Raw genomic sequence first — 24770 nt, 5'->3', positions numbered from 1 at the left:
GGCTGAGGCGGGAGACTCACTTGAACCTGGGAGGCGGAGGTTGTGCTGAGCCGAGATCGCACCATTGGATTCCAGCTTGGGCAACAAGAGTGAAACTCCATCTCAAACAAACACACACACATCACAGCCTGGCCTCTCAGCTGGTGGACAATACAGTATTGATCACTGGTGTTCCCTCCACCCAGTGGCCGAGTCACATCAAATTCCAGAATCCCTGTAGACATCTCAAGAACTCTGTAATGTACTTAACTCACAGCTGCGGCCCTGCAGGTGGCACAGTGCTTGCCTAGCACAGAAGATGGGTGCAAGGGGAAGAGTACCAGCGCTTCATAAACGCCTACTGGATGAGTTGAGAGATGGATAGAGGTGCAATACAAGCTCTGTGGCCTCTAATCTATTTGAGAGGCCTTTAAGATAAGTGAAAAACCGAAACTGAAATAACAATGAACTAATCCCCTGGACTGAATAGTTTAATTAGTGCTGTGGTAAGCTAGCCCAAGACTAGAAATTCACACTTCCTGGGCTGGGCGTGGTGTCCCACACCTGCAATCCCAGCACCATGGGATGCCAAGGTGGGCTGAATCACTTGAGCTCAGGAGGTCGAGACCATCCTGGGAGGGCAACATGGCGAGACCCCGTCACTACAAAAAATACGAACAATTAGCTGGGCATGGCAGTGAGTGCCTGTAGTCCCAGTACTCCTGAGGCTGAGGCAGGAGGATCTCTTGAACCTGGGAGGTTGAGACTACAGTGAGCTGAGATTGGGCCCCTGCCCTCCAGCCTGGGCAACGGAGGAAGACCCTGTCTCAAAAAGAGAAAAGAAAAAAGAAAAGAAGAAGATTCACTCTCTCAAACATTCTATTTTACTCTAGCTTCTTCTCAACGATGGAGAAGAGTCCACAGGTCAGAGCATTTAGAGACAAGTGGGCCTGCAGCAGGCACACTTGATTGGTCACTCGAAGCCCCTTTGTGCTTCTAAAAGCACAGGTGAGCCTCAGAACACCTCTGCATGAAAGAAACAAGTATAGGAATCACTGGGGTCCCGTGCACTCAGGCTGGCCCCTGGCATTTCTAGGAATGTTCACCCAGCCAAGAGCACCGAGACACACTTGCTTTAGACAACTTCGCAGCTCACAGCGCTGCACATTGCTCCACTGGAGAAACAGCCATCTCCAAGCACTGTGCACACAAAAGGCTACTCGATGTCCAGCAGCTACACACATCATGCAGTTACTGATGCCTGTTACGTAGAGCACTGGCAGGAGTGTCGGGAAGATCAGTGCTGACAATCACGTTCTAGCTGAGCAGCCAACCCATCTTGGCTAATTCCTGGATATGATATTTGGGCTTTTCTGAGCTCTTCTTTCTTCCTATAGAATTGGGCTGGCTCACTTATTCCAACAGTGTGCCTCCTGTGTCCTTTATACCCAGAGATCTACAGGGTTCTGTCTCTTCCTTCCTTCCTTCCAGAAATATCAAGCATCCTTTCTACAGAGTCTCATAAATGGAAAACCAGGCAGGATACAGAATAAAACGCAAATAGTATGACTTATTAATACACTGTAGAAACAGACCAAAAAAAGATTCCAGAAAAATCAACCTTACTAAGAGACAATATTTGGAAATTTAAGAAAAACAGCCTAAGTAACATTTTCAATAATTTCCCCCTAAAAAATCTCGATTCCTTGAAGAGAGGTGCCAGTCTCTTTTCTACCACTGCATTGCTTCTAGCCAGAGCAGAGATGGGCATACTGAAAATGCTCATGAAGTGATCCAACGCCAGCCTCAGTGGTTCACAACTATAATCCCAGCCCTTTGGGAGACCAAGGTGGGAGGATTACTTGAGCCTAGGAGTTTGAGACCACCCTGGGCAACATAGTAAGACCTTGTCTCTACAAAAAAATATAAAAAATCAGCCAGGGATGGTGGCACACCCCTATAGTCCCAGCTACTTAGGAGTCTGAGGCAGGAAGCTCAATTGAGCCCAAGAGGTACAGGCTGCAGTGAGCCGTGATGGCACCACTGCACTCCAGCCTGGGTAACAAAATGAGACCCTGTTTCAAGGGAAAAAAAAAAACTCAACAAATTTGGAAAAGGCACACAAAACAGAAAAAAAAAAATGATTTGCTGTTAAAAAGCAACCAAGGAGGCTGGGCATGGTGGCTCACGTCTGTAATCTTAGCACTTTGGGAGGCTGACTCAGGTGTATCACTTGAGGCCAGGAGTTCAAGATCAGCCTGGTCAACATGGTGAAACCCTGTCTCTACTAAAAATACAAAAATTAGCTGGCCATGGTGGCATGCACCTGTAATCCCAGCTACTCAGGAGGCTGAGACATGGGAATCATTGGCACCCTGGAAATGGAGGTTGCAGTGAGCCAAGACTGTGCCACTGCACTCCAGCCTGGGTGACAGAGAGAGACTCTGTCTCGGCGGGGCGGGGGGGAAGAAGACAACCAATGGTTTTCTTTGTTCTAGTTCAATTTCTTCAACTATTTAATTTAAAAAGTTGATAGGACTCAAGGAACCAAAATTGTGTCTGATGGCCTCAAGGGTTATGTTTGAAGGCTTGCTGATTTGCAGAAAACTCAAGTTGACTGTTCAAGATGTTCAGGGCAAAAACTGCCTAGCTTCCATGCATGGGTCTTACCCATGACAAAATGTGTTCTGTGATTTAAAAATGGCAGACCATCTGAGCAGATCACTTGAGGTTAGGAGTTCGAGACCAGCCTGGACAACATGGCGAAATCCTGTCTTTACAATATAAAAATTAGCTGGGCGTGGTGGTGCATGCCTACAGTCCCAGCTACTCGGGAGGCTGAGGAGCAGGATAATTGCTTGGACCCAGGATGCGGAGGTTGCAGTGAGCTGAGGTCATGCCACTGCATTCTAGCCTGAGTGAGAGCGAGACACCGGGTCAAAAAAAAAAAAACAACGGCAGACCATGATTGAAGCTCATGTTGATGTCTAGACTACCAATGGTTAGAGAAAACCTCAGCACCAATAGTTCTAAGATGATGGAAATTATGACCCAAGAGATGCAGACAAGTAACTTGAAAAGAAGTGGTAGAGAAAATTATTCCAGACAGCATTGGAGAAGACACAGAAAGGCCTGCAAATCTATTTATCCCCTCCATGATGTCTCTGTTAGAAAAGTGAAAATGCTGAAAACACTCAGGTTTGCGTTGGGAAAACGTAGGGAGCTTTTATGGTGAAGACGGCAGTTCTGGAAAAGCTACTGGGATGAGACAGGTGCTACAGCAAAAAGTCCTATTTATGATGAAAAAAGTTTATATACGAAAGTTGTATTAAAAAAAGGTATACAGCCGGGCGCGGTGGCTGACGCCTGTAATCCCAGCACTTTGGGAGGCCGAGGCGGGTGGATCATGAGGTCAGGAGATTGAGACCATCCTGGCTAACATGGTGAAACCCCGTCTCTACTAAAAAATACAAAAAATTAGCCGGGCGTGGTGGTGGGCGCCTGTAGTCCCAGCTTTTTGGGAGGCTGAGGTAGGAGAATGGTGCGTACCCGGGAACCAGAGCTTGCAGTGAGCTGAGATCGCGCCATAGCACTCCAGCCTGGGCGACAGAGCAAGACTCTGTCTCAAAAAAAAAAAAAAGGGTATACAACAGTCAGGTGCAGTGGCTCATGCCTATAATCCCAGCACTTTGGGAGGCCAAGGCGAGTGGATCATCTGAGGTCAGGAGTTGCCTGGGCAACATGGTGAAACCCCATCTCTACTAAAAATACAAAAAATTAGCCTGGCATGGTGGCACGTGCCTGTAATCCCAGCTACTCAATAGGCTGAGGCAGGAGAATCGCTTGAACCTGGGAGGTGGAGGTGAACTGAGTGAACTGAGACTGCGCCACTGCACTCCAGCCTGGGTGACAGAGTGAGACGCCGTCTCAAAAAAAAAAAAAAGGTTATAAAACAAAAAAGTTTTATAACAGGCACTTCACAAAAGAGAAAAATAAACATGAAAAAGTGTTTGATCCCATTAGTAATCAAAACGCACAAATTAAAACCACAATGAGACACCACTGGACAAGCATCAGAATGGCTAAAATTAAAAGTGGCCACGAAGATGTGGAGAACCTCAAACACTGGCACGAATGTGAACTGCTCCCTCTTTAGAAAATAGTCTGGCATTTATCCAGACTAAAAATCAAAGACACTCACACCTCGGGACACAGCAGTGATGCCTTTTTTAGGCAATGCAATGCCAAAAATGAAAGTTCATTTTGAGGGAAAGTAATAAAGCGAGATGAACAAAGTCTCTCACTGCCTCTTACCACATTTTTCATTTCCCTTCATATTTCAGGGGCTTTGAATTCCTTCAGAAGTTGGAAGAATGTGCACACCTGCATGCAGAGTTTCCAGTCTATTTTTCTTTTTTGAAGGAAACAGGGTCTCACTACGCTGCGCAGGCTGGCCTTGAACTCCTGAGTTCAAGAGATCCTCCTTGCTCAGCCTCCCCAGTAGCTGGGACCACAGGCACGAAGTTTAGAGGGTTCCCTGATGTTCTGACGGCTACCTCTGGATCCTGGTATCCAGGGATTCCTATCTTAAAGGTACAGAGCTACAGGAGCTAAAGCAGTGCACTCAAGCTATTCAATAGGTCCTGGTGGAACTGCTAAGGAAGGTTACCCCACTTCCAGAAAGAATACATTTATCCATTTTATACTCTCCTGCAGGTGGAGTCTAGGGTCACCCTGAATATATGATCCATCTATAGATGTCCCTTGTCCTCAGTGAATAGCATTAGAGGCCTCCCAAACAGATTCGCTCAGAGAGGCAGAATTCCAAACTCAGGTATACGTCTCAGTGTAAATTCATAAACTGTCATTTATTAAATGGACTTATTAAAACCAAAAATAAGTGGAGAATGATTAGCAAGAGCTATCAAGTCCAAAACAATTATTTTGTGGCTGAGAACACTAAGGACAGTGTGAGATAAATCCACTGATCAAACTGACCAGTAGATCTCAGACCAGAACCTAAGACTCCTGCCTCCCAAGCCAGGAGTATCTCCCTTTTACCTATCAGCTCTCTCTCTGGCCACCCATCCATTTTCCAGGGCAGCTCCCTCAATGCCAATATTCCCGGTCCCTGGGTCTCCCAATGACTGCAGATCTTATAAAGGTTAACCAGGCAGCCCTAGGTTAATAGGGAATAGGACTAACAACATGGAGCCCTAGCCCAGGGAAACAGAAGGAAAGTAGGGTAGTGCAGAGAGGAAGCCCTTGTAGCAAGAGCAGTTTAGTCATCAAAACAAAACAAAGCTGGCCAGTGTGGTGGCTCACATCTGTAATCCTAGTGCTTTGGGAGGCTGAGGTGGGTGACTGCTTGAGCCCAGGAGTTCAAGACCAGCCTGGGCATCACAGTGAGACCCTGTCTCTACAAAAATATTAAAAAATAACCACCACCACCCCACCCAAATTTAGTAGGGTATGGTGGCATGCACCTGTAGCCTCAGCTACTCAGGAGGATAATGTGGGAGAATCACGTAGGCTCAGGCGTTGGAGGCTGCATTTGTAAGGTATGATCATGCCACTGCTCTCTAGCCTAGGCAACACAGTGAGACCCTGTTTCTTTTTTCTTTTTGAGACAGAGTCTTGCTCTGTCACCCAGGCTGGAGTGCAGTGGCGTGATCTCAGCTCACTGTAACCTTTGCCTCCTGGGTTCAAGCAATTCTCCTGCCTCACCCTCCCGAGTACCTGGGATTACAGGTGCGCATCATCACGCCTGGCTAAGTTTTGTATTTTGTTTGTTTGTTTTGTTTTTTTTGAGATGGAATCTCACTCTGTCGCCCGGGCTGGAGTGCAGTGGCGTGATCTTGGCTCACTGCAACCTCCGCTTCCTGAGTTCAACCAATTTTCCTACCTCAGTCTCCCGAGTAGCTGGGATTACAGGTGCCCGCCATAATCCTTGTATTTTTAGTAGAGACGGGGTTTCACCATGTTGGCCAGGCTGATCTCAAACTCCCAACCTCGTGGCCTGCCCACCTCGGCCTTCCAAAGTGCTGGGATTACAGGCGTGAGCCACCCCGCCCAGTCTGAGATCCTGTTTCTAAAGCAAAAGAAAACACAAGTGTGAAAGGGGAAATGATGTTGGTTTGTCAGCCAACAAAAGTCAATCAGTAATTGCCTTCTTGTGGTCAGAATCCTAGCTCTCTCCTCAGGGTCCGGCAGAGAGAAAGAAGGCCAAGAAGACTGGTGAACACGGAGTATTCAAGGAAAAAAAAAACTTTTGCAGACACCACTTTCCAGCTTTAATTAGCAACTGGTGAAACCAAGGTGTCAGCTGGGAAAAAGAAAAACAGGGGAAAAAAATCAGTGACTGTGCTATAGCTTTCAACTAACATACCAAATTAGTTATCTTTCCAGAACTCCATGGAGTACATAGGGACGATAAGCAAAGTCATATGTGTATACGTACCTCAGAGAAAACACTAATGAGACCTAAGCAGAGACCACTTACAACTAAACCCACTGCTGCTTATCTCAGATGGTTTTCCATCCCTGCCCTTTTCTATGGATTGAAGTCTTGAAACTTCTCAGTACAACCCTATTCTGAAGTTCTCAGCACAGCTAAGAAGCAACACCTATGGTGTGTCCCTGTTCAGATACCCTGGCATCAGCCAGACAGGACAACCCGAACACCAGTGAGCCCAGGGCCAAGGCGAAGACTCAGCTACTAGCAGCCCTTACAGTCCTCCTCAGCAGCACCTACCACCCCACTGCCAATACTGCCAAGTGTGCTGCTGCCCCACCCCGACCTGCAGTCCGAGCACACTGGCAGAAAACGCTCAAGTGGCATCTTCCAGAGGCAAACCTGCACTTAGGATGCTGACCAGACTCCCAGACCTGAATGTACCATGAAACAGGTCTACTAGAAATAGCTTCTCCATGTGTCCTCTGACCAGACAAGGCCTCCTTTTTGGCAGGCAGGACACGCAACACACACGTCCCCTGCAGTCTGCAACCAGTGCCATGGGACAGGGACACAGGCAGCCTCCTGGACTCCGGCCTCCCTGGCATCAGGACACAGTAGGCATCAGGTGGCAACGCAGGGAGCCTGCATCCCCTGAGACCATGCTCAACAGCAGGTGCTTTTAGAACTTGAGAGATTTCCCACTGGCAGTGCTGAGCCAACATTCTTTCCTTTCAGGTGGGAGGGCATAAACTCACAGTGACTGGGCACCATTCTAGGTGTCAGGCACTCAAACATGGCATCTCTCGTAAGATCTCTTACACCATGCCCTACTGACATGAGTGACCTGTCCCCATTTCATGGAAAGTGAATCAGGCTAAGTCACATGCCCAAGGTCACACAGCTGGTATAAACTGTGTAATCAGGGACTGAAGGCAGATGTGGGGGCCTTGAGATTTTCCCCAAATCACTTTTGTGCCCAGGTGTGGCAAGGTCAGGTTACACAGACCTACTCCATAGGCAACAAGGCCATAACAAATTTTTCCTGAAACATTTTTCATTTTGGGCTCTCGTCACTGAATGCATGAACTTCTTTATTATTATTGTTGTTACAGGTTCTTTCTAAAAGCTCAATGCCACAAGATGCATGAACTTCTTTAGCATAAGCTATAACCTTGACCTGTAGTCTCTGACCATGGATGTCAGATGCTGGCACTGGCCAGGGACCCACACCCAAGAAAGAGCCGACTCTCACACTCCAACACTTACCACAACAGAGTCACTGTGAGTCAGGTCAACAACCACGGGCTCTAAAGATTCACAGGTGAGGTCCACAATTTCATCTCCAGCTTCAAAAGAAAGTATTTCAACAAGCATTAAGAGGAAAATAAGGTTGTATCCCTCTACCCTTTAGTATGACTGCAAATGGAATATACGTTTACCCCAAACTGAAATAATCCTGAAGTACACACTGCAAAGAGCACCAGGACCAACACCTCCTTCAGGAGGGAAAGCCAGTAAACACCCTTCCAGAATTCTGCTCTCAGTGGGGATGTATGGGTTTTTACAAATGTACCTTGGCAGTTATATATGTGTGCACATGTGAACACCTCTATTCCACAGCAACCCACTTCCACACGGCTATGCCTCTGTGCCCCATCTGGGAGAAGGCACCATGCATGCCCAGCCCTGGGCCTTTCTCTTTGTGATGGACCAGCCTGAAACCTTTGCTCCTCCCAGTAGGGGAAGCAGACCACTCTCACCTGGCCTAAGGACCAAAAGTCAGGCTTAGTTTAGTAGCTTCATTGGTTAATCTAGGGATCTAGGGCAAACTCTTTTTTTTTTTTTTTTTTTTGGAGACAGAGTCTCGCTCTGTTGCCAAGGCTGGAGTGCAGTGGCGTCATCTCGGCTCACTGCAACCTCCGCCTCCCAGCTTCAAGCAATTCTGTCTCAGCCTCCCAAGTAGTTGGGATTACAGGCACCCGGGAGCATCCCCGGCTAAGTTTTTTTGTATTTTTAGTAGAGAAGAGGTTTTACCATCTTGGCCAGGCTGGTCTTGAACTCCTGACCTTGTGATCCACCCGCCTCAGCCTCCCAAAGTGCTGGGATTACAGGTGTGAGCCACCGCGCCCAGCCAAGGACAAACTTTTAATCTCCATTTATCTCCCAAGTGTCTCCCTACTTGGATGGAGAATAACAGTGATATTTACTGGTCCCTAGAACTTCAGCACACAAAATGGGTTGCATCTCTTGTGAAGCTTGCCTTTCAGCCCTTAGGGTATACTGTGATGTCTACGTGAGCACAGGATGAAGGTGAGAAGGACATGGATCAAACAGTTAATGTACAACTTCCATTTATATAAAGTAAAAAATGACTCACAACCATTTTGTTTCTGATTACTATTAATATTTAAAAGCACTAAATGGGCCAGGCACAGTGGAACTCCTGACCTCAGGTGATCCACACGCCTTGGCCTCCCAAACTGCTGGCATTACAGGCGCGAGCCACGGCGCCCAGCCTAACGTAACTTCTTTTATTTATCTTTTAGGTGGGGTCTTGCTGTTGCCCAGGCTAGAGTGCAGTGGCACGATCACAGTTCACTGCAGCCTCAATGTTCCAGACTCAAGTGATCCTCTGATCTCAGCCTCTCACACTTGGCTAATTTTTTTATTTGTAGAGACAGGGTCTTGCTATGTTGTCCAGGCTGGTCTGGAACTCCTGGGCTCAAGCAATCTGGCCGGCCTGTTTTATTTTCTTGTATCATAAAGTTTCACAAGAATAAAAACCATGATAACCTTATATATACAATATAATTTATATAACATGATTGCATTCTTTATTGAAAAGAAGGGCTGCCCAACAGTCCATATACTGATACACAACAATTTATTGAACCATTCTCTTTCTGGTGAACACAATTCTGGGCTCTTACAGAAAGAGTGCTCTAGGCCTGGCATGGTGGCTCATGCTGATAATCCCAGCACTTTGGGAGGCCAAGGCAGGTGGATAATCTGAGGTCAGGAGTTTGAGACCAGCCTGGCTGACATGGTGAAACCCCATCTCTACTAAAAACACAAAAAAATTAGCCGGGTGTGGTGATGGGCACCTGTGATCCCAGCTACTTGGCAAGCTGAGGCAGGAGACTCGCTTAAACCCGGGAGGCAGAGGTTGCAGTGAGCCGAGATGGCACCATTGCACTCCAACCTGGGTGACAGAGCGAAACTCCGTCTCAAACAAAAAGAAAAACAAAACAGTGCTCTAATGGGCAGCCCTAAGCATGCACAGGGTAAGACTGCCTAGAGGATGACAAGTGCCATGCTGGAAAGCAGTTGGTTCCTTTTTGGTCTAGAGCCAGGATCTTAGCCTCATGTCAAGGCTGTCAAGAATTCACTTGCAGAAGTGAAACTCAGAGACCACATGGAGAACTTCACTACTCCTGGGGGCCCATGAAATTTATCGTGCACTGAGCTGCTTCTGTTTAAAACGCCAGTTTGCAGATATCCTAGTTATAAAAACAGTATGTACAGAGCAAAGGGACTTCACTCAGGCGGGCCAGCAACCACTTCTTGAGCAGGCAGAAAGGCGAAATCCAATCTGGACTCTGCCTACACCAAGCTCCAACACAGGGAGCTCTGTGGACAAGTTTACCTTCTTGGGTGATTTTGTGCCTTAATAAAAACCAGAAGAGGAAGGCCAAGTCCTTTATGAGGTCAAGCAAATTGGGTATGTAATTTCAAAAAGAAAAGGTGGGCTATCCCGTTTGCACTAGAGATTTTTCTTTTTTAAATGGGTCCTACCCCACTGCTAAACATTATCAGAGTTGAATAGTTAAACCAGCTGAGAGGCGATTTCAGAATCTGTGAAGCTTTGAGTTGTAAATGGTGAGTTGAGATTGCATAGGCCTTCTAAAGACACTGAAAACACCTTCTAATAGCTCACCCTGGCACAGTGAGCTACCTCTCTCCACTTTAACACCCCACAGTTGTAGTGTCCCTGGCAATCTTACCAGTTTCCACCAGTTCTATGGGCTCTGCTTCCAAGGAAATCTCGGGGGTGGAGGTTGCTTCCCGAGTTCGCTTCTGGGTTTGTCTAGAATTTATTGCTCCACCACGACGCTTTCTCTGAGTAGCAAGGGGGAAAGAATAGTCACATGAACACCAGAATGTCAGGGTTTCAGGAAGAACTAAAGGGGCAACAACAGAAACGGTTCACCTCATTACCAGGTCAGTGAGTAGACTTGAAGTTAGGGCTCCTTTCAAAACTTGAGATTCCAGAATACTGAACGCTTATATAGACAGAAATCATCCAAGACATACAACAGTAGAAATTCTAGAAAGTAAAACTTCTGTTTTATCAAACCATCAGCAGGTCGGCTTGGGGTGGTGGCTCATGCCTGTAATCCCAGCACTCTGAGAGGCTGAGGCAGGAGAATCATGAGGTCAGGAGTTCAAGGTTAGCCTGGCCAACATGGTGAAACCCCATCACTACTAAAAATACAAAAAGTTAGCTGGGCCTGGTGGCAGGCACCTGTAATCCCAGCTACTCTGGAGGCTGAGGCAGGAGAATCGCTTGAACCCGGGAAGTGGAGGTTGCAGTGAGCTGAGATCACGTCACTGTACTCCAGCCTGGGCGACAATGTGAGACTCCATCTCAAAAAAACAAAAACAAGCCAGGCATGGTGGCTCACGCCTGTAATCCCAGCACTTTGGGAGGCTGAGGCGGGCGGATCACGAGGTCAGGAGATCGAGACCATCCTGGCTAACACGGTGAAACACCTCTCTACTAAAAATACAAAAAAAATTAGCCGGGCGTGGTGGCAGCCGCCTGTAGTCCCAGCTACTTGGGAGGCTAAGGCAGGAGAATGGCGTGAACCCAGGAGGCGGAGCTCGCAGTGAGCTGAGATGCACCACTGCACTCCAGCCTGGGCAACAGGGCGAGACTCCATCTCAAAAACAAACAAACAAAAAACCCCGAAAAAACAAAAAACTATCGGCACGTCAAAAGGGACACCATGCATCCCTTTACAAAAGCTTCAGGGCAAGTCTGGATTTGGACTTGTCGTGGATGCCCTGGCCAAAAGGCTGGAAACCCTTCCCTTTAACCAAAAGTTATCAATGTCTCTTCCCTGACTTTGTGTCCAGCCTTTCTGGGCCCTTTTCGTTTCTTAGCATAAAGAACTTGGAGTTTTCTGAGTTTCTATACATTGTGGAAAGCTCATCTTCCCCCGGGAAATGTGGCCTTGAACCTTTCAGGGTATTATCAACTGTGATTCACGCCAGACAATCATCCCCACAAAGAACTCAGAGAACCAAACCTGTTTTAAGCCTGTTCCCAGTGGCTACCCAAGAGCCATGTCTTCCGGAAGGTTCAGGCTCTCAACTGGCTGATCTGCAACTGACGCTCTGACCAGTCTTTCTTCCAAATCCTTAGGCTGCCTTTTGCCAATATGCTCCGCCCATTTCTGGGCTGGCTGGTCCCAAAAGACGAGTTCAGAATACCCTCCACCTTAACCAAGAGACAGAGCCTCCCAACAGAGCCTGTCGCCTTGTTATTCCCACTGTGTATTTCTGTGCTCTTCTCCCCTGTGCCCTGTCCTGCTATCCTTCACTCTGGACCATCTGGACAAGTACTGCACTACTAAGTCTCAAGTTCCCCACCAGTACCAGCCTTGCAGAACTGTTATAAGGTCTAAGTGAGATCATGTATGTAAAGTACTGTGCAGAGCTGGAATATGCTATTATCCCAATTCCTTAGCCTTACTAGGGTCAATCTGTCCCAGGAAACTCTGAAAGGACCAGATATTGCAAGTGAGATTCATACAAGATCTAGGAACACTCACCACCCAGCCAAGCCCACGCTAGGTAACAGGGATAAGCCTAATTATATCTGTGTTGCAATGCTACTCTTATCAAATGGCAGCTTGAGATGTTTTGGGAATGAAGCTGGGTCTAGCAACTTCCCACCGACTAAGGAGCACAAAACCAGCCCCAGGAGGGCCCAGAGGCCAAGTGACAGCAGCCATAATTCCCAAGTGAGCAGCTGCTCTTGGCCTCAAGGGAGCTGACAACAACCTCAGCAGAGTTCTACTGCCTAGTGTTTGAAGGGTTTCCCCAGCAGCCACTAGGTTACTTATGTAAAAAGTAGAGGTTCCTCTTCAAAGACTTTCCTCCCCATCTAATTAGAAATAAATAGTAACTTCTCTTAAAAGCAAAATTTACTCAAAGACCTATACTAACATTCTTAAATATCTGCTAGCCATAATAAAGAAATCAATATACTTTATATTCTTAGCTCCCACAATTTAGCCTAAATATTTACCCTAGCATGCTTATATTAGTCCAAGCAAGCATTAGATCATACCCTGTTTCTCTTCCTTATTTAAAGGTTATTTTTACCTTTCTCAGCATTCCACAAGTTACTTCCTCATTCCTTTATTCTCCTCTGCCTTTGCCTCTTTTACAAAGTTCTGGCCCGGCACGATTATTCTCCTCTGCCTTTGCCTCTTTTACAAAGTTCTGGCCCAGCGCAGTGGCTCACGCCTGTAATCCTAGCACTTTGGGAGGCTGAGGTGGGTGGATCACGAGGTCAGAAGATTGAGACCATCCTGGCTAACACGGTGAAACCCCATCTCTACTAAAAAAATACAAAAAAAATTAGCCGGGCATCCCAGCTACTCAGGAGACTGGCAGGAGAATGGCGTGAACCCAGGAGGCAGAGCTTGCAGTGAGCCGAGATCACATCACTGCACTCCAGCCTAGGCGGACAGAGCAAGACTCCGTCTCCCCTCCCCCGCCAACAACAACAACAACAACAACAACAAAAGTTGTAAGTTACTAACCAGTTGGGACAAATACAGAACGTGAGGTCCCATTCCAGCCAATAAAAACCGGACACAGCAGTAGGGTAAACACACCAAGTTATAAACAACCCTGTCTCCTTTATTCAATGTACTCTCACGGCAAAACTACTGGTGAGTGTACCCTTTCTGTAGAAAGTATAAAAATGGCCTTGCTAAAAATATTAAATTTATGTTCAAATGCTATTTTTTTTTACAACACCGGAAAACAAGCATTTCAAACACTTAGGACTCTTTACTATTTACCCCATTCTCATGGATCACGAGGTCAGGAGTTCAAGACCAGCCTGGCCAAGATGCTGAAACCTTGTCTTTACTAATAACACAAAAAGTAGCCAAGCCTGGTGGCACGCACCTGTAGTCCCAGCTACTTGCGAGGCTGAGGCAGGAGAATCACTAGAACCCGGGTGGCAGAGGTTGCAGTGAGCCAATATTGCACCTACTGCACTCCAGCCTGGGCGACAGAGCATGACTACTGTCTCAAAATAAATAAATAAAAAAAAATTAATCCCATTCTCTTTGATAATGTCCTTTGTCCTTGTACCCTCCTTCCCTTGTAGCCGACCAAGTCTTTTTTTTTTTTTTTTTTTTTGAGAGAGAGTCTCGCTCTGTCGCCCAGGCAGGAGTGCAGTGACACGATCTCAGCTTACTGCAACCTCTGCCTCCCGGGTTCAAGCAATTGTCCTGCCTCAGCCTCCCGAGTAGCTGGGATTACAAGCACCTGCCACCATGCCCAGCTAATTTTTTTGTATTTTTAGTGGAGATAGGGTTTCATCATGTTGGCCAGGCTGGTCTCGAACTCCTGTGATCCACCATGCCCAGCCTGTAGCAGACCAAGTCTTTCTTACTAGACACTGCTAAGCAGACCTTCATGTCCCACAGCTACCTGTGTGGTTTCTGGGCCCCACTGAGGGAGCCAAGAAAGCAGCCATGGGTCCTGGACCCCAAAACTCCCCTCATGGATAATTACAGGAACGTTCCCACCCCTCCCTAACCTCAGGAATCCTCTTTCCTGCCTGCTCTATCGACCCCTCCATGCCTTTATCTGGAGCTTCTTCCCTGCCTGGAGTACCCATCCCTCCCTTTCTTCACCTGGCCAATTCTTGCACAGCTTTCCAGAACTCACTCAAATGTCACCTCCTTCCTGAAGACATCCTTCACCCTCCCACTCTGCTTTCTCTGAGCCTCCTCCTCCCCCCAACTAGCTTCCCTGCACCACTCAAGACAGGCTCAATAAATCCAGGAATATCTGCAGAACTCTCCCCTCTCGCCCTCCCATAATTCTGGTCATAACTCTCCTCCTTTTTACTAGCAGGGCCCTCAGAGGTCCATAGCTTTTGGTGAAAACTGACCATCCAATCACAACCACATAAGCTATAACCACACCATAACTTTCAGGAATTTTAACCAATTTCTTCACACACACACTCACAAAAGGCTACATTGTTTTGCCTGTTCCGATTCAGCCTAAGCAGAGATGGGACTTCAGAGGTAAGGCTTACAGCACCTATTTCCCTATAGGTGAGCTACGTGGTAACCCGCAGGTGAAGCACCAAGGTGGTGGGAGGTCAAAGAAGCAGGCTTTTTTGTGTATCACCATCAAAAGTGGGCCCTGGAGCAAAATGGGGGCCAGGAATGGCCAGGAAGTAACAGAAGAGGGTGAGCACCCAAAGGACTCAGAGGGTGTGACCAGCATTTCCATGACCGTTCCCTCTGAGAGCTGTTTGTTCAGCCTCATCCTGCCCCCACCATCCATCTTCCCATACCATTCACAGCATCTCTGGAGCACTGGAAGAAATCAGCAGGCTATTTCACATCTGGTTTGTCTGACAAGGAATTCAGGATCTCAGACAACAGTTGTTTTAGAGTTTAGATCATTTAAACCACCTTGCGGTGGGAACTCTGTCAGTAGAGAATAAACTGGGACAGGGGGACCTTCAGGCAATCTTCTCTAGAGCTCAAGGGGTTCCACGTGAAACCTGAATTACACCAAACCAGAGCTGCCTTACAGATGTGATAAAAGCTCTGAGCAGTCTGGATATGGTCACTCACTTTGGGAGCCTAGGTGGGAGGATTGCTTGAAGCCAGAAGTTCAAGATCAGCCTGGGCAATAAAGCAAGACTCCATGCCTACAAACATTTTTTTTTTTTTTTGAGACGGAGTCTCGCTCTGTTGCCCAGGCTGGAGTGCAGTGGCGTGATCTCAGCTCACTGCAAACTCTGCCTCCTGGGTTCACGCCATTCTCCTGCCTCAGCCTCCCAAGTAGCCAGGACTACAGGTGCCCGCCACTACGCCCGGCTAATTTTTTGTATTTTTAGTAGAGACAGGGTTTCACCGTGTTAGCCAGGATGGTCTTGAGCTCCTGACCTCATGATCCGCCCACCTTGGCCTCCCAAAGTGCTGGGATTACAGGTGTAAACCACCACGCCCAACCAATATTTTCTTAAAAATTAGCCAGGTGTGATAGTGCATGCCTATGATCCTAGCTACTCAGGACGCTGAGGTGAAAGGACTGCTTGACTCCAGGAGTTGTGGAGACTGCAGTGAGCTATGATCACACCACTGCACTCCAGATAGGGAGACAGAGAGAGACCCTATCTTTTAAAAACAAACAAAAACTGCTGGGCACAGTGGCTCATGCCTGTAATCTCAGCACTTTGGGAGGCCAAGATCACTTGAAGTCAGGAATTTGAGATCACCCTGGCCAACAAGGTGAAATCCCGTCTCTACTAAAAATATAAAATCAGCTGGGCATAGTGGTAGGTGCCTGTAATCCCAGCTACTCAGGAGGCTGAGGCAGGAGACTTGCTTGAACCCGGCAGGCAGAGGTTGCAGCGAGCCGAGACAGTGCCACTGTACTCCAACCTGGGCGACAGAGAGAGACTCCATCTCAACAAACAAACAAAAATAGCCTGGACAACATGGCAAAAACTGTCTCTATTAAAAATACAGAAATCAGCTGGGCGGGGAGGTGCACGCCTGTGATCCCAGCTATGTGGACGGTTGAGGCACAAGAATCACTTGAACCCAGAAGGTGAAGGTTGCAGTGAGCCAAGATCGGGCCACTGCACTCCAGGCTGGGTGACAGGGCAAGACCCTGTTTCAGAAAATAAACAAAAGCTCTAAACAGTCATTATTATTATTATTATTATTTTTTGAGACGGAGTCTTGCTCTGCCGCCCAGGCTGGAGTGCAGTGGCCGGATCTCAGCTCACTGCAAGCTCCGCCTCCCAGGTTTACGCCATTCTCCTGCCTCAGCCTCCCGAGTAGCTGGGACTACAGGCGCCCGCCTCGTCGCCTGGCTATATTTTTTTTGTATTTTTTTAGTAGAGACGGGGTTTCCACCGATTCAGCCAGGGATGGATCTCGAATCTCCTGGACCTCGTTGATCGGGCCCGTTCTCGGCCTTCCAAAGTGCTGGGATTACAGGCTTGAGCCACCGCGGCCGCCTAGCCTTAAAATAGTCATTATAATGACGACATCAACTTTGGTCACAGAATATAAGAAACTTTCCACTATGGATCATTACTATCATGCTCACAATGAATGAACCAAGAACGTTACAGGGAAACAAAATAGAAGGAAAAATGGAAAACTGGGTGGAAATACTTTTATAGAGACAGGGTCTGACTCTGTCATCCAGCTGGAGTGCAGTGGTGTCATCATAGCTAGCCTTGAACTCTTGGGTTCAAGCAATCTTCCTGCCTCAGCCTCCCAAGTAGCTGGGACTATAGGTGCACCCCACCACGCCTGGCTCAATTTTGTTTGTTTGTTTGTAGAGATGGGGCCTGTGTTGCCCTGGCTGGTCCTAGGCTCAAGTGATCTTTCTACCTTAATCCCTCCCAAGTGTTGTGATTACAGGTGTGAGCCACCATGCCCAGTCTATAAATAATTCTAAAAAGCAAAAAGTTTTAGTATTTCTATGACACTGACAACTGCTGTGAAGGTCTGAGATGACCAAACCCTAAGTTATTCCTTCTTAGCCTTTTGTCTTCTGGGCACTGCCCTTTATGGCTGGAATTCAGTTCAGTGTCGATAAGTGAACTGATGTAACGACCAGAAAGATCCTACACACACTCCTTCAAGAAGTGGGGCTACTTTGAAGTGCCATTATGGAACTCACTTTCACTCATGTGCTATAAGGAAGAAGGTAGTTAATGAGCCCTAAAAAATCACAAATTCAAGAGATAAAACTTACTGTACTCATTGTGCTCTTTGGTGCCAACCTACAGAAAAGGACGTGATCTATACCAAGGTTTGCAGGGAAGACAAATGTTCTCAACCTTTCATGCCGTCTGGTTACTCATCTGGCTTGCAAAAGAATTTGGATCCGGACAGATTTCCAGTATTTTCAAGTCCTGAAAAACAAAGATACTGATTTGATAAATGCTGCCACTTACATCACTGAAACAAAGCTCAGCTCGATAATATACTGGTCCTTTCTGTCCCTAGGTTCTTCGCTGAATATGTTACGCAATGACATCCTTAATTCTATATTCATCTTAGGAAGCAAGCATTCTTGTTGCATATAGGACTTCCTGATCCCAAAGCCTGCAAGCGTAATTATTATGCTACCTCCTTTCTGGCTCCTGCCATCTTGGCAAGGTACTGTGCTAACGCCTGGGAAGAGGTGCAAGTCAGGACTGCCACACACAACCACACCAACTCCTCAGTAACCGTAACCGGAAGGGAAGGGACAGAGCTTCTGAGGCCAAACAGAGCTCAGAGCCTCAGGCTCTTCCCACAATTTCACTGTTGCCGTCTAGAGTTGAGGAGACAAGAGCCACTCACTCTAAAGCACGGTGTGTGTCCAGCTGAGACTTCTGTCGCTGGGACCAGGTGAACGGTGAACCAGGAGACTGTGGACTAGGCAGCCAAGTAGAAGCTCTGCGTAAAGGCAGAGAAATCACCAGATGCAGAGGTTGACAGGCCCTTGGATTTCACTGAGAAGTGAGGCTGAACACGGCAAACTCAGTGTCAGCAATGCAGTGGGTAATGGAGCCACAAGCCCTGAGCACAGGACAAGGCTGAGGGACTAAGAGACAGCCAAAGCAAGGACAAGACCCTTGTGGTCACCCACTGCTGGGTGCTAGCGGCTTAGATTAGGAGAGTGCTTCTCAAGCAGGAGCCTATATCAGGCTCCCCCACAGAGGGCTTGTTAAGCCCAGGCTGCTAGGCCCTCCAATTTACACGTCTTAACAAGTTCCCAGGTGCTGCTGTTCCAGAGACCACACCATGGTACATACTGAAGTAGCATAATGGGATGGAGTTGCAAAGCAGACACAGGTGAAAGGGATCCAGGTGGCGGAAACAACAGGAACGCTCTTCATATCCACCCTCTGTGCATCCCCAGTGCTGCTGCCGTGTCATCCTTCTCTGCACCATTACCATGCCTGCTCATGCTGGGTCTCCTGTCCCTGGGTGCCCATCTACCCTACTGCCAGGCCATCTTTCCAAAACATTTGCCACAGCAACTTTCCCTGGCTCCTTATCAAGACCTAACTCCTAAGCATGGTGTGTGGAGCCAGGCTGGCACTGCAATTAGGGCGTATCTCTTGAGCCAGGCAACTGGGATTGAAATCCAAGCACCGGCTGGGTGCGGTGGCTCACACCTGTAATCCCAGCACTCTGGGAGGCCAAGGCGGGTGGATTACCCGAGGCCAGGAGTTTGAGACTAGCCTGGCCAACATGGTGAAACCCCATCTCTACTAAAAAATACAAAAAATTAGCCGAGAGTGGTGGTGGATGCCTCTAATTCCAGCTACTCTTGAATTAGGCAGAAGAATCTCTTGAACCCGGGAGGTGGAGGAGCTGAGATCATAGCATTACACTCCAGCCTGGGCAACGAGAGCGAAACTCCAAACTCCATCTAAAAAAAATCCAGGTACCTGAACCCCAACCTGTGACCTTGGGGCATGGTACTGAACTTCTCTGTGCCCCATTTCTTGTCTATAGAACAGAACTGCACCTACCTCAATGGTGTGTGAGGATTCCAGAAGTTATTAGAAGAGAGTGTTGGGAGCAGTGCAGACACACTGTAAAGGCTCAGGGTCTGTGGGTTGACACATACCCATCAACATACTCAGCCCCACAGCACAGGCTGGTAGTCTCTCCAAATCCACCTTCCCAGTGCCCAGCTCCAACCTTCTGCTCAAGCCCTAAAACGCTGTGTGATATCACATCCCACTGTTTTGTTTTGTTTGAGACGGAGTCTCACTCTGTTGCCCAGGCTGGAGTGACTGCAGTGGTGCAATCTTGGCTCACTGCAACCTCCACCTCCCAGGTTCAAGCGATTCTCCTGCCTCAGCCTCCCAGATAGATGGGATTACAGGCGTGTGCCACCACACCCAGCTAATTTTTCTACTTTTAGTAGAGATGGGGTTTCACCAGGTTGGTCAGGCTGGTCTCAAACTTCTGACCTCAGGTGATCCACCTGCTTCAGCTTCCCAAAGCGCTGGGATTACAGGCATGGGCCACCACGCCCGACCTCCCACCCAGTTTTAAGAAGGGGCTGCATACCTCCCTGCCTCATTCATAGTGGGGATGTAGAAATGCAGAGTGAATGGAGACCTTAGGGGTCATGGGAAAGTAGCCCTCACCAACTACAAAGGGTTCTGGATCATGTAGGTGAGAGTCCAATGGAATAAGAAAACTAACAACAGCTGAGATGTGCCTTCTATGCATCTGCACAAGGCACTGTGCTTCCTAAATACTACCACATGTGTTCCTCGTATCACCCAGTAAGGAAATAGGCACTGTTATGGTCCCCATTTACACATGAAGCAGCTAAGGATTAAAGTTAAGTAATTTGCCCAACGTCGTCCACATCTAGTAAACAGAGCCTAGACTTAAACCAGGGCAGTCTGACACCAAAACCCGCACCCTCAAATAGGTATGTTAGTGCCAGAATCAAATACATCAATTCTAGAAACTAGCTGGCACACTGATGGTGATTTTTCAGATATCTCAAATTTAGTGTGTTCCAAAAGGACCTCATGCCTCCTCCTTCCGCCAACATACACTCCATTTCAGGAAAGGGCCCCACCATCCTCCAGCCTCTCGTCCAGGATGCTCTCACTTACACAAATGCTACGAGGACAGGGCTCTATTTACTTTGTACCTAGCTAAGACCTTACACAAAGCGGATGCTCACATTTATTGAAGGAATAAATGAGGGTAAGAGTGGGGTGCTGATGGCACCCCCGCCACTAAGAAAAGAGGAGCTGAAGTAGAGAAGTGGTCATTCCTGACTGGGGATGGTCAAGACAGCCAGATGCTAGGGATTCCTAAAGTTCCAAGGTGAAAGGAGAAACAACTCATGACAAGGTTATCTAGCTTCTTACCCTGCAAGAGTGATATCACAAAACCCAATGAGGGAAGGGAGAATAGAAACAGGAGCTGAGCGTAGTTTTAGAAAAGTGGGGTGTGAGATACCCAGGGAGAAAGGGCCAAAGGTAGTCAGAAACTCAAGAGTGAGAACTGGGATGGACATAGAGATTTCAGAATCTGTGAAAACTTGGGGAGGCAGGTAGATAGAATCTGTAAAAGAGAATTTAAAAGAAACAAAGCTAGGAGAACCTGGAGCTGTCACTTAGACAAAACCTCCTTCTTCAAGGAGGAAGAAGCAGTGAACAGCTGCAATGCACAGGCTGGGGAACCAGAAGGCAGCCAGTGAGCTCAGATACGGAAGTGGGACACTGGTGACCTAATCAAGTGGAAGCAGCAGCAAAGGAGTTGCAGTCCCAGCCTAACTGCACTGAGGATCAAGCTGGGCTGTCTAGAGGAAGCGGCACTGAATGGAGCCTATAAAGTGACAGGAGGTGTTAGTCAAGAAACAATGTATGTGGGTGGGGTGGGCAGAAGGGAAGAGGGATGTCCCAGACAAGCACTGTGTGGAGGCGGGGAGAGAACTGAGGACAACAAAGGTGCCGAAGAGAACAGATGGGAGACTGAACAAGTCAGACTATAGACCAAGGAGGAGATTCAGGGTAGACCAGGCGTGAAGAAAGCCGTGAGGCTCAGGGGTAGTGACAGAGTATAGGACAGAGTATAGGACAGAGAGGTGGCTGACAGGGTGGAAGTTGGGAGGGCTTCGGGGCTTTCTTCATTCTCACAGATTTATTATTTAAGGTCTACGTAATTATTCTCTTATTCTTAGAGGATCCCCCCACATAAAGCTATTATAAGTACTTCAGATATTGACCCCCCCACTCTAGCAGGAGTATGACATTTAATTATGTATATTTATGGTATATATGTATATGATGTGCAGATGTTCCTTGACTTACAATGAGGCTAACTCCCAATAAATCTTAAGTTGAAAAATCCTAAATAAAACACTGTAAGTCAGCCGGGCGCAGTGGCTCATGCCTTATAATCCCAGTACTTTGGGAGGCCGAGGCGGGCGGATCACAAGGTCAGGAGATAGAGACCATCCTGGCCAACACGGTGAAACCAGGTCTCTACTAAAAATACAAAAAATTAGCCGGGCGTGGTGGCAGGCACCTGTAGTCCCAGCTACTCGGGAGGCTGAGGCAGGAGAATGGCGTGAACCTGGGAGGCGGAGACTGCAGTGAGCTGAGATGGCGCCACTGCACTCCAGCCTGGGTGAGAGTGCGAGACTCTGTCTCAAAACAAAACAAAAAACAAAAAAACCCCACTGTAGGTCAGAGACTGTGTATTCATATGTGCATGTGTCTCTATCATATATAAAAGAGCCTGCTAATTGACAGAGACAGACTGTCAGGCGGGCAGGAAACAGGAAGAGGGTTAGACTGGAACCAAATTCTATGACTGTATCTCATTATCACTGTATTCTTATGAGCAAAGAGTGAGTCAGCGGAAAAGGGGCAGTGGGGAGCACACCAGAACCAGAATGATGCTGTAACTCTGCAGCCAGTCCATGGGGAGATGCTCTAACGAGAAGCTCTTCTGTTTAGCCCAGCCCTACATCAGGTACACAGAACCCTCAAATCCTGCCTGGGAGGCAGGGTCTGATACAATTACCCACTGAAAATAAGAGAACTGGGCCGGGCATGGTGGTTCACGCCTGTAATCCCAGCACTTCGGGAGGCCAAAATGGGCGGATCACCTGAGGTCAGGAGTTCAAGACCAGCCTGACCAATATGGGGAAACCTACTCCCTACCAAAAACACAAAAATTAGGTGGGTGTGGTGGTGGGCGCCTGTAATCCCAGCTACTCGGGAGGCCGAGGCAGGAGAATCGCTTGAGCCCAGGAGGCGGAGGTTACAGTGAGCTGAGATCGCGCCATTGCATCCAGCCTGGGCGACGAGTGAAACTCAGTCTCAAATTAAACAAATAAATAAAAACACATAATTTTTTTTTTTTTGAGACAGTCTTGTTCTGTCACCCAGGCTAGAGTGCAGTGGTGTGATCTTGGCTGACTGCAGCCTCTACCTCTCAGGTTCAAGCAATTCTCGTGCCTCAGCCTCCCAACTAGCTGGGATTACAGGAACCCACCACCATGCCCAGCTAATTTTTATATTTTTAGTAGAGATGGGGTTTTGCCATGTTGGCCAGGATGGTCTCCAACTCCTGACCTCAAGTGATCCGCCCACCTGGACTTCCCAAAGTGCTGGGATTATAGGAGTGAGCCACTGCACCTGGTCACAAACACCTCTTAAACGGAACGTTGATACCCTCAGTCATATCAATAACCACACCTTAATACTCAAAAGAAACACAAGCCTCTTGCTCATTATACAAATGAGGGTATGTGGTAAGTGGTCAGCAATGATGTGGCTGGCCAATAAGCCCTACAGCCTTGGACAAATACTTGCCCTCTGTGCCTCAGTGTCCTCATCTTTAACTGAGTAGAACACCTCATCTCTGTGGAACCAGCGGCCGCTGAATGAAACACCCAGTATGGTTCCTAGCACCCAGAAGGCAACTCTATCAGCTAATTCGCGAACTATTCGCAGGTGCCCAGTCTGGGTACGGCACTGCTCCAGGGGCTAGGAACGGAATGGGAAACAGCAACAAAAAGCCACCCAAGGAGCATATATCCTAGCTGGACAGATGATCGGCGTATTAAGTAATAAACAGATCAGTATCCGTATCAGAAGGGCTGAAGAAAATGTCTCTTCTTACAGGTATGAGTGCTATTCAATAAAGGCACAACAAACCTTCACCCCAGGAGGAACTGGAACCAATGTTTCCGGCTCTTAGCAAGGGCTTTATTCATTTCCAGAAGAGACTTGGCAGGATGTAGCTAATCACAACGGCTTAAGACTTAGAGGAGGACTCAGAGGAGGTTGAAGAAAGCCGGCACAGAGCCAACGACAGGCAGTTCTCACCCAGAGTTATTTATTCCTAAGGCTCAGGGGCCTCGAACATTGGCCTCCCCTGAAGGTTTGCAGGGACAAGAGGAATGAATTTGATCAAAGCAGAAAGCAGCAGACTATGCTCAGAGAGGCAACGAGGCAGGTTCAGATGCTAAGTAACCAGGTCTTCCATAAAATTATCTTATGGCCCTGATTAAGCTGCCACCAGCCATCAGGCTACCACCAAAATCCCCAGGGTCCTGCAAGGAGCAAAGGGCTTTCACATCTTTCAGCCAAGATGGCCTAGGCTTTGGCGCCTCATGCAAAAACAACGTAATTTCTGGAGGCCAGGAGAAAGGGTAAGATCATGAAGGAAATCTAAGGATCCACTCCTTCAGAGGCCGATGGGCAGGTGTACTTCAGATGCTAGAGGCCGTCAACATCCTCGACACTTCCCCAGGGCCCACAGTCAGCACAGGAGGCAGGCTTGCCAAGCTACCTGGCGTAAATGGCCACTGAGTACAGAGCCTGCCAGAGAAGACCATCTAGCAGCTTAGCTGCCTCTACTCTCCAGAATCCAGGGTTGGTTGGGCTATAGAGATGGTTGTGAGACGCTCACAAATCTGATTATTTGACCCATACCAGGTGGGAGTAGCTGAGCAGTGCCCCACAATGGGAATTCTCTTAAGGGCACACCAGAGGCGGCCTCCTCTCAAACAGCCCTGTCTCCGGCTCCAGGCTCCTCACACAGACATGTTCTTCCATCCTTAGTCAGATGCATCTGTGGGCTAAGGAGCAATACAAGCTGTCACCAAAGGGCTAGCCAAACCCAGCTCTTTAGGGGCCTGCATCTTGGTGGAGAAATCCAGCATCCAGAAGCCCTAATCTAGACCCTCTTCAACGCTCAACACTTTACCTAGAAGGTAAACTAACAAGTCAGTGTCCCAGTCTGGGCAACAAGGGGAAACCCCATCTCTACAAAAAAATACAAAAACTTAGCCGAGCACAGTGGTGTGCGACTCTAGTCCCAGCTACTTGGGAGGCTGAGGTGGGAGGCTCACTTGAGAGTGGGAGGTTGAAGCTGCAGTGAGCCATGACCGTGCCACTGCACTCCTGCCTTGGTGAGAGTGAGACCCTGTCTTAAAAATGACAAAAACGGCTGGGCACGGTGGCTCAAGCCTGTAATCCCAGCACTTT

General features: G+C 47.9%; 1 protein-coding gene across 3 annotated transcripts in view; it reads right to left on the bottom strand.

The window, feature by feature from the left end:
* Positions 1 to 24770, bottom strand: part of RNF4 (ring finger protein 4) — a 49328-nt gene that overhangs the window by 6370 nt on the left and 18188 nt on the right. For 2 of the 3 annotated variants that reach the window (XM_017876259.1, XM_017876261.1), the window contains exons 2-4: positions 17489 to 17648; positions 10441 to 10555; positions 7703 to 7782 (exon numbers count right to left, since the gene is read on the bottom strand). In XM_017876259.1, coding sequence (XP_017731748.1) covers positions 7703 to 7782; positions 10441 to 10555; positions 17489 to 17497 — 204 coding nt within the window. In that variant the 5' untranslated portion in view covers positions 17498 to 17648. Of the gene's footprint in view, positions 1 to 7702; positions 7783 to 10440; positions 10556 to 17488; positions 17649 to 18081; positions 18178 to 24770 lie in introns of all 3 variants that reach the window. The other variant, XM_017876260.1, reaches the window with a different exon arrangement.

The sequence above is a fragment of the Rhinopithecus bieti genome, unplaced genomic scaffold, assembly GCF_001698545.2.
Source record: "Rhinopithecus bieti isolate Rb0 unplaced genomic scaffold, ASM169854v2 scaffold_9581, whole genome shotgun sequence".
NCBI lineage: Eukaryota > Metazoa > Chordata > Mammalia > Primates > Cercopithecidae > Rhinopithecus > Rhinopithecus bieti.
Note: the sequence above shows the minus strand (reverse complement) of the source record. Positions and strands in the feature narration are given on the sequence as shown.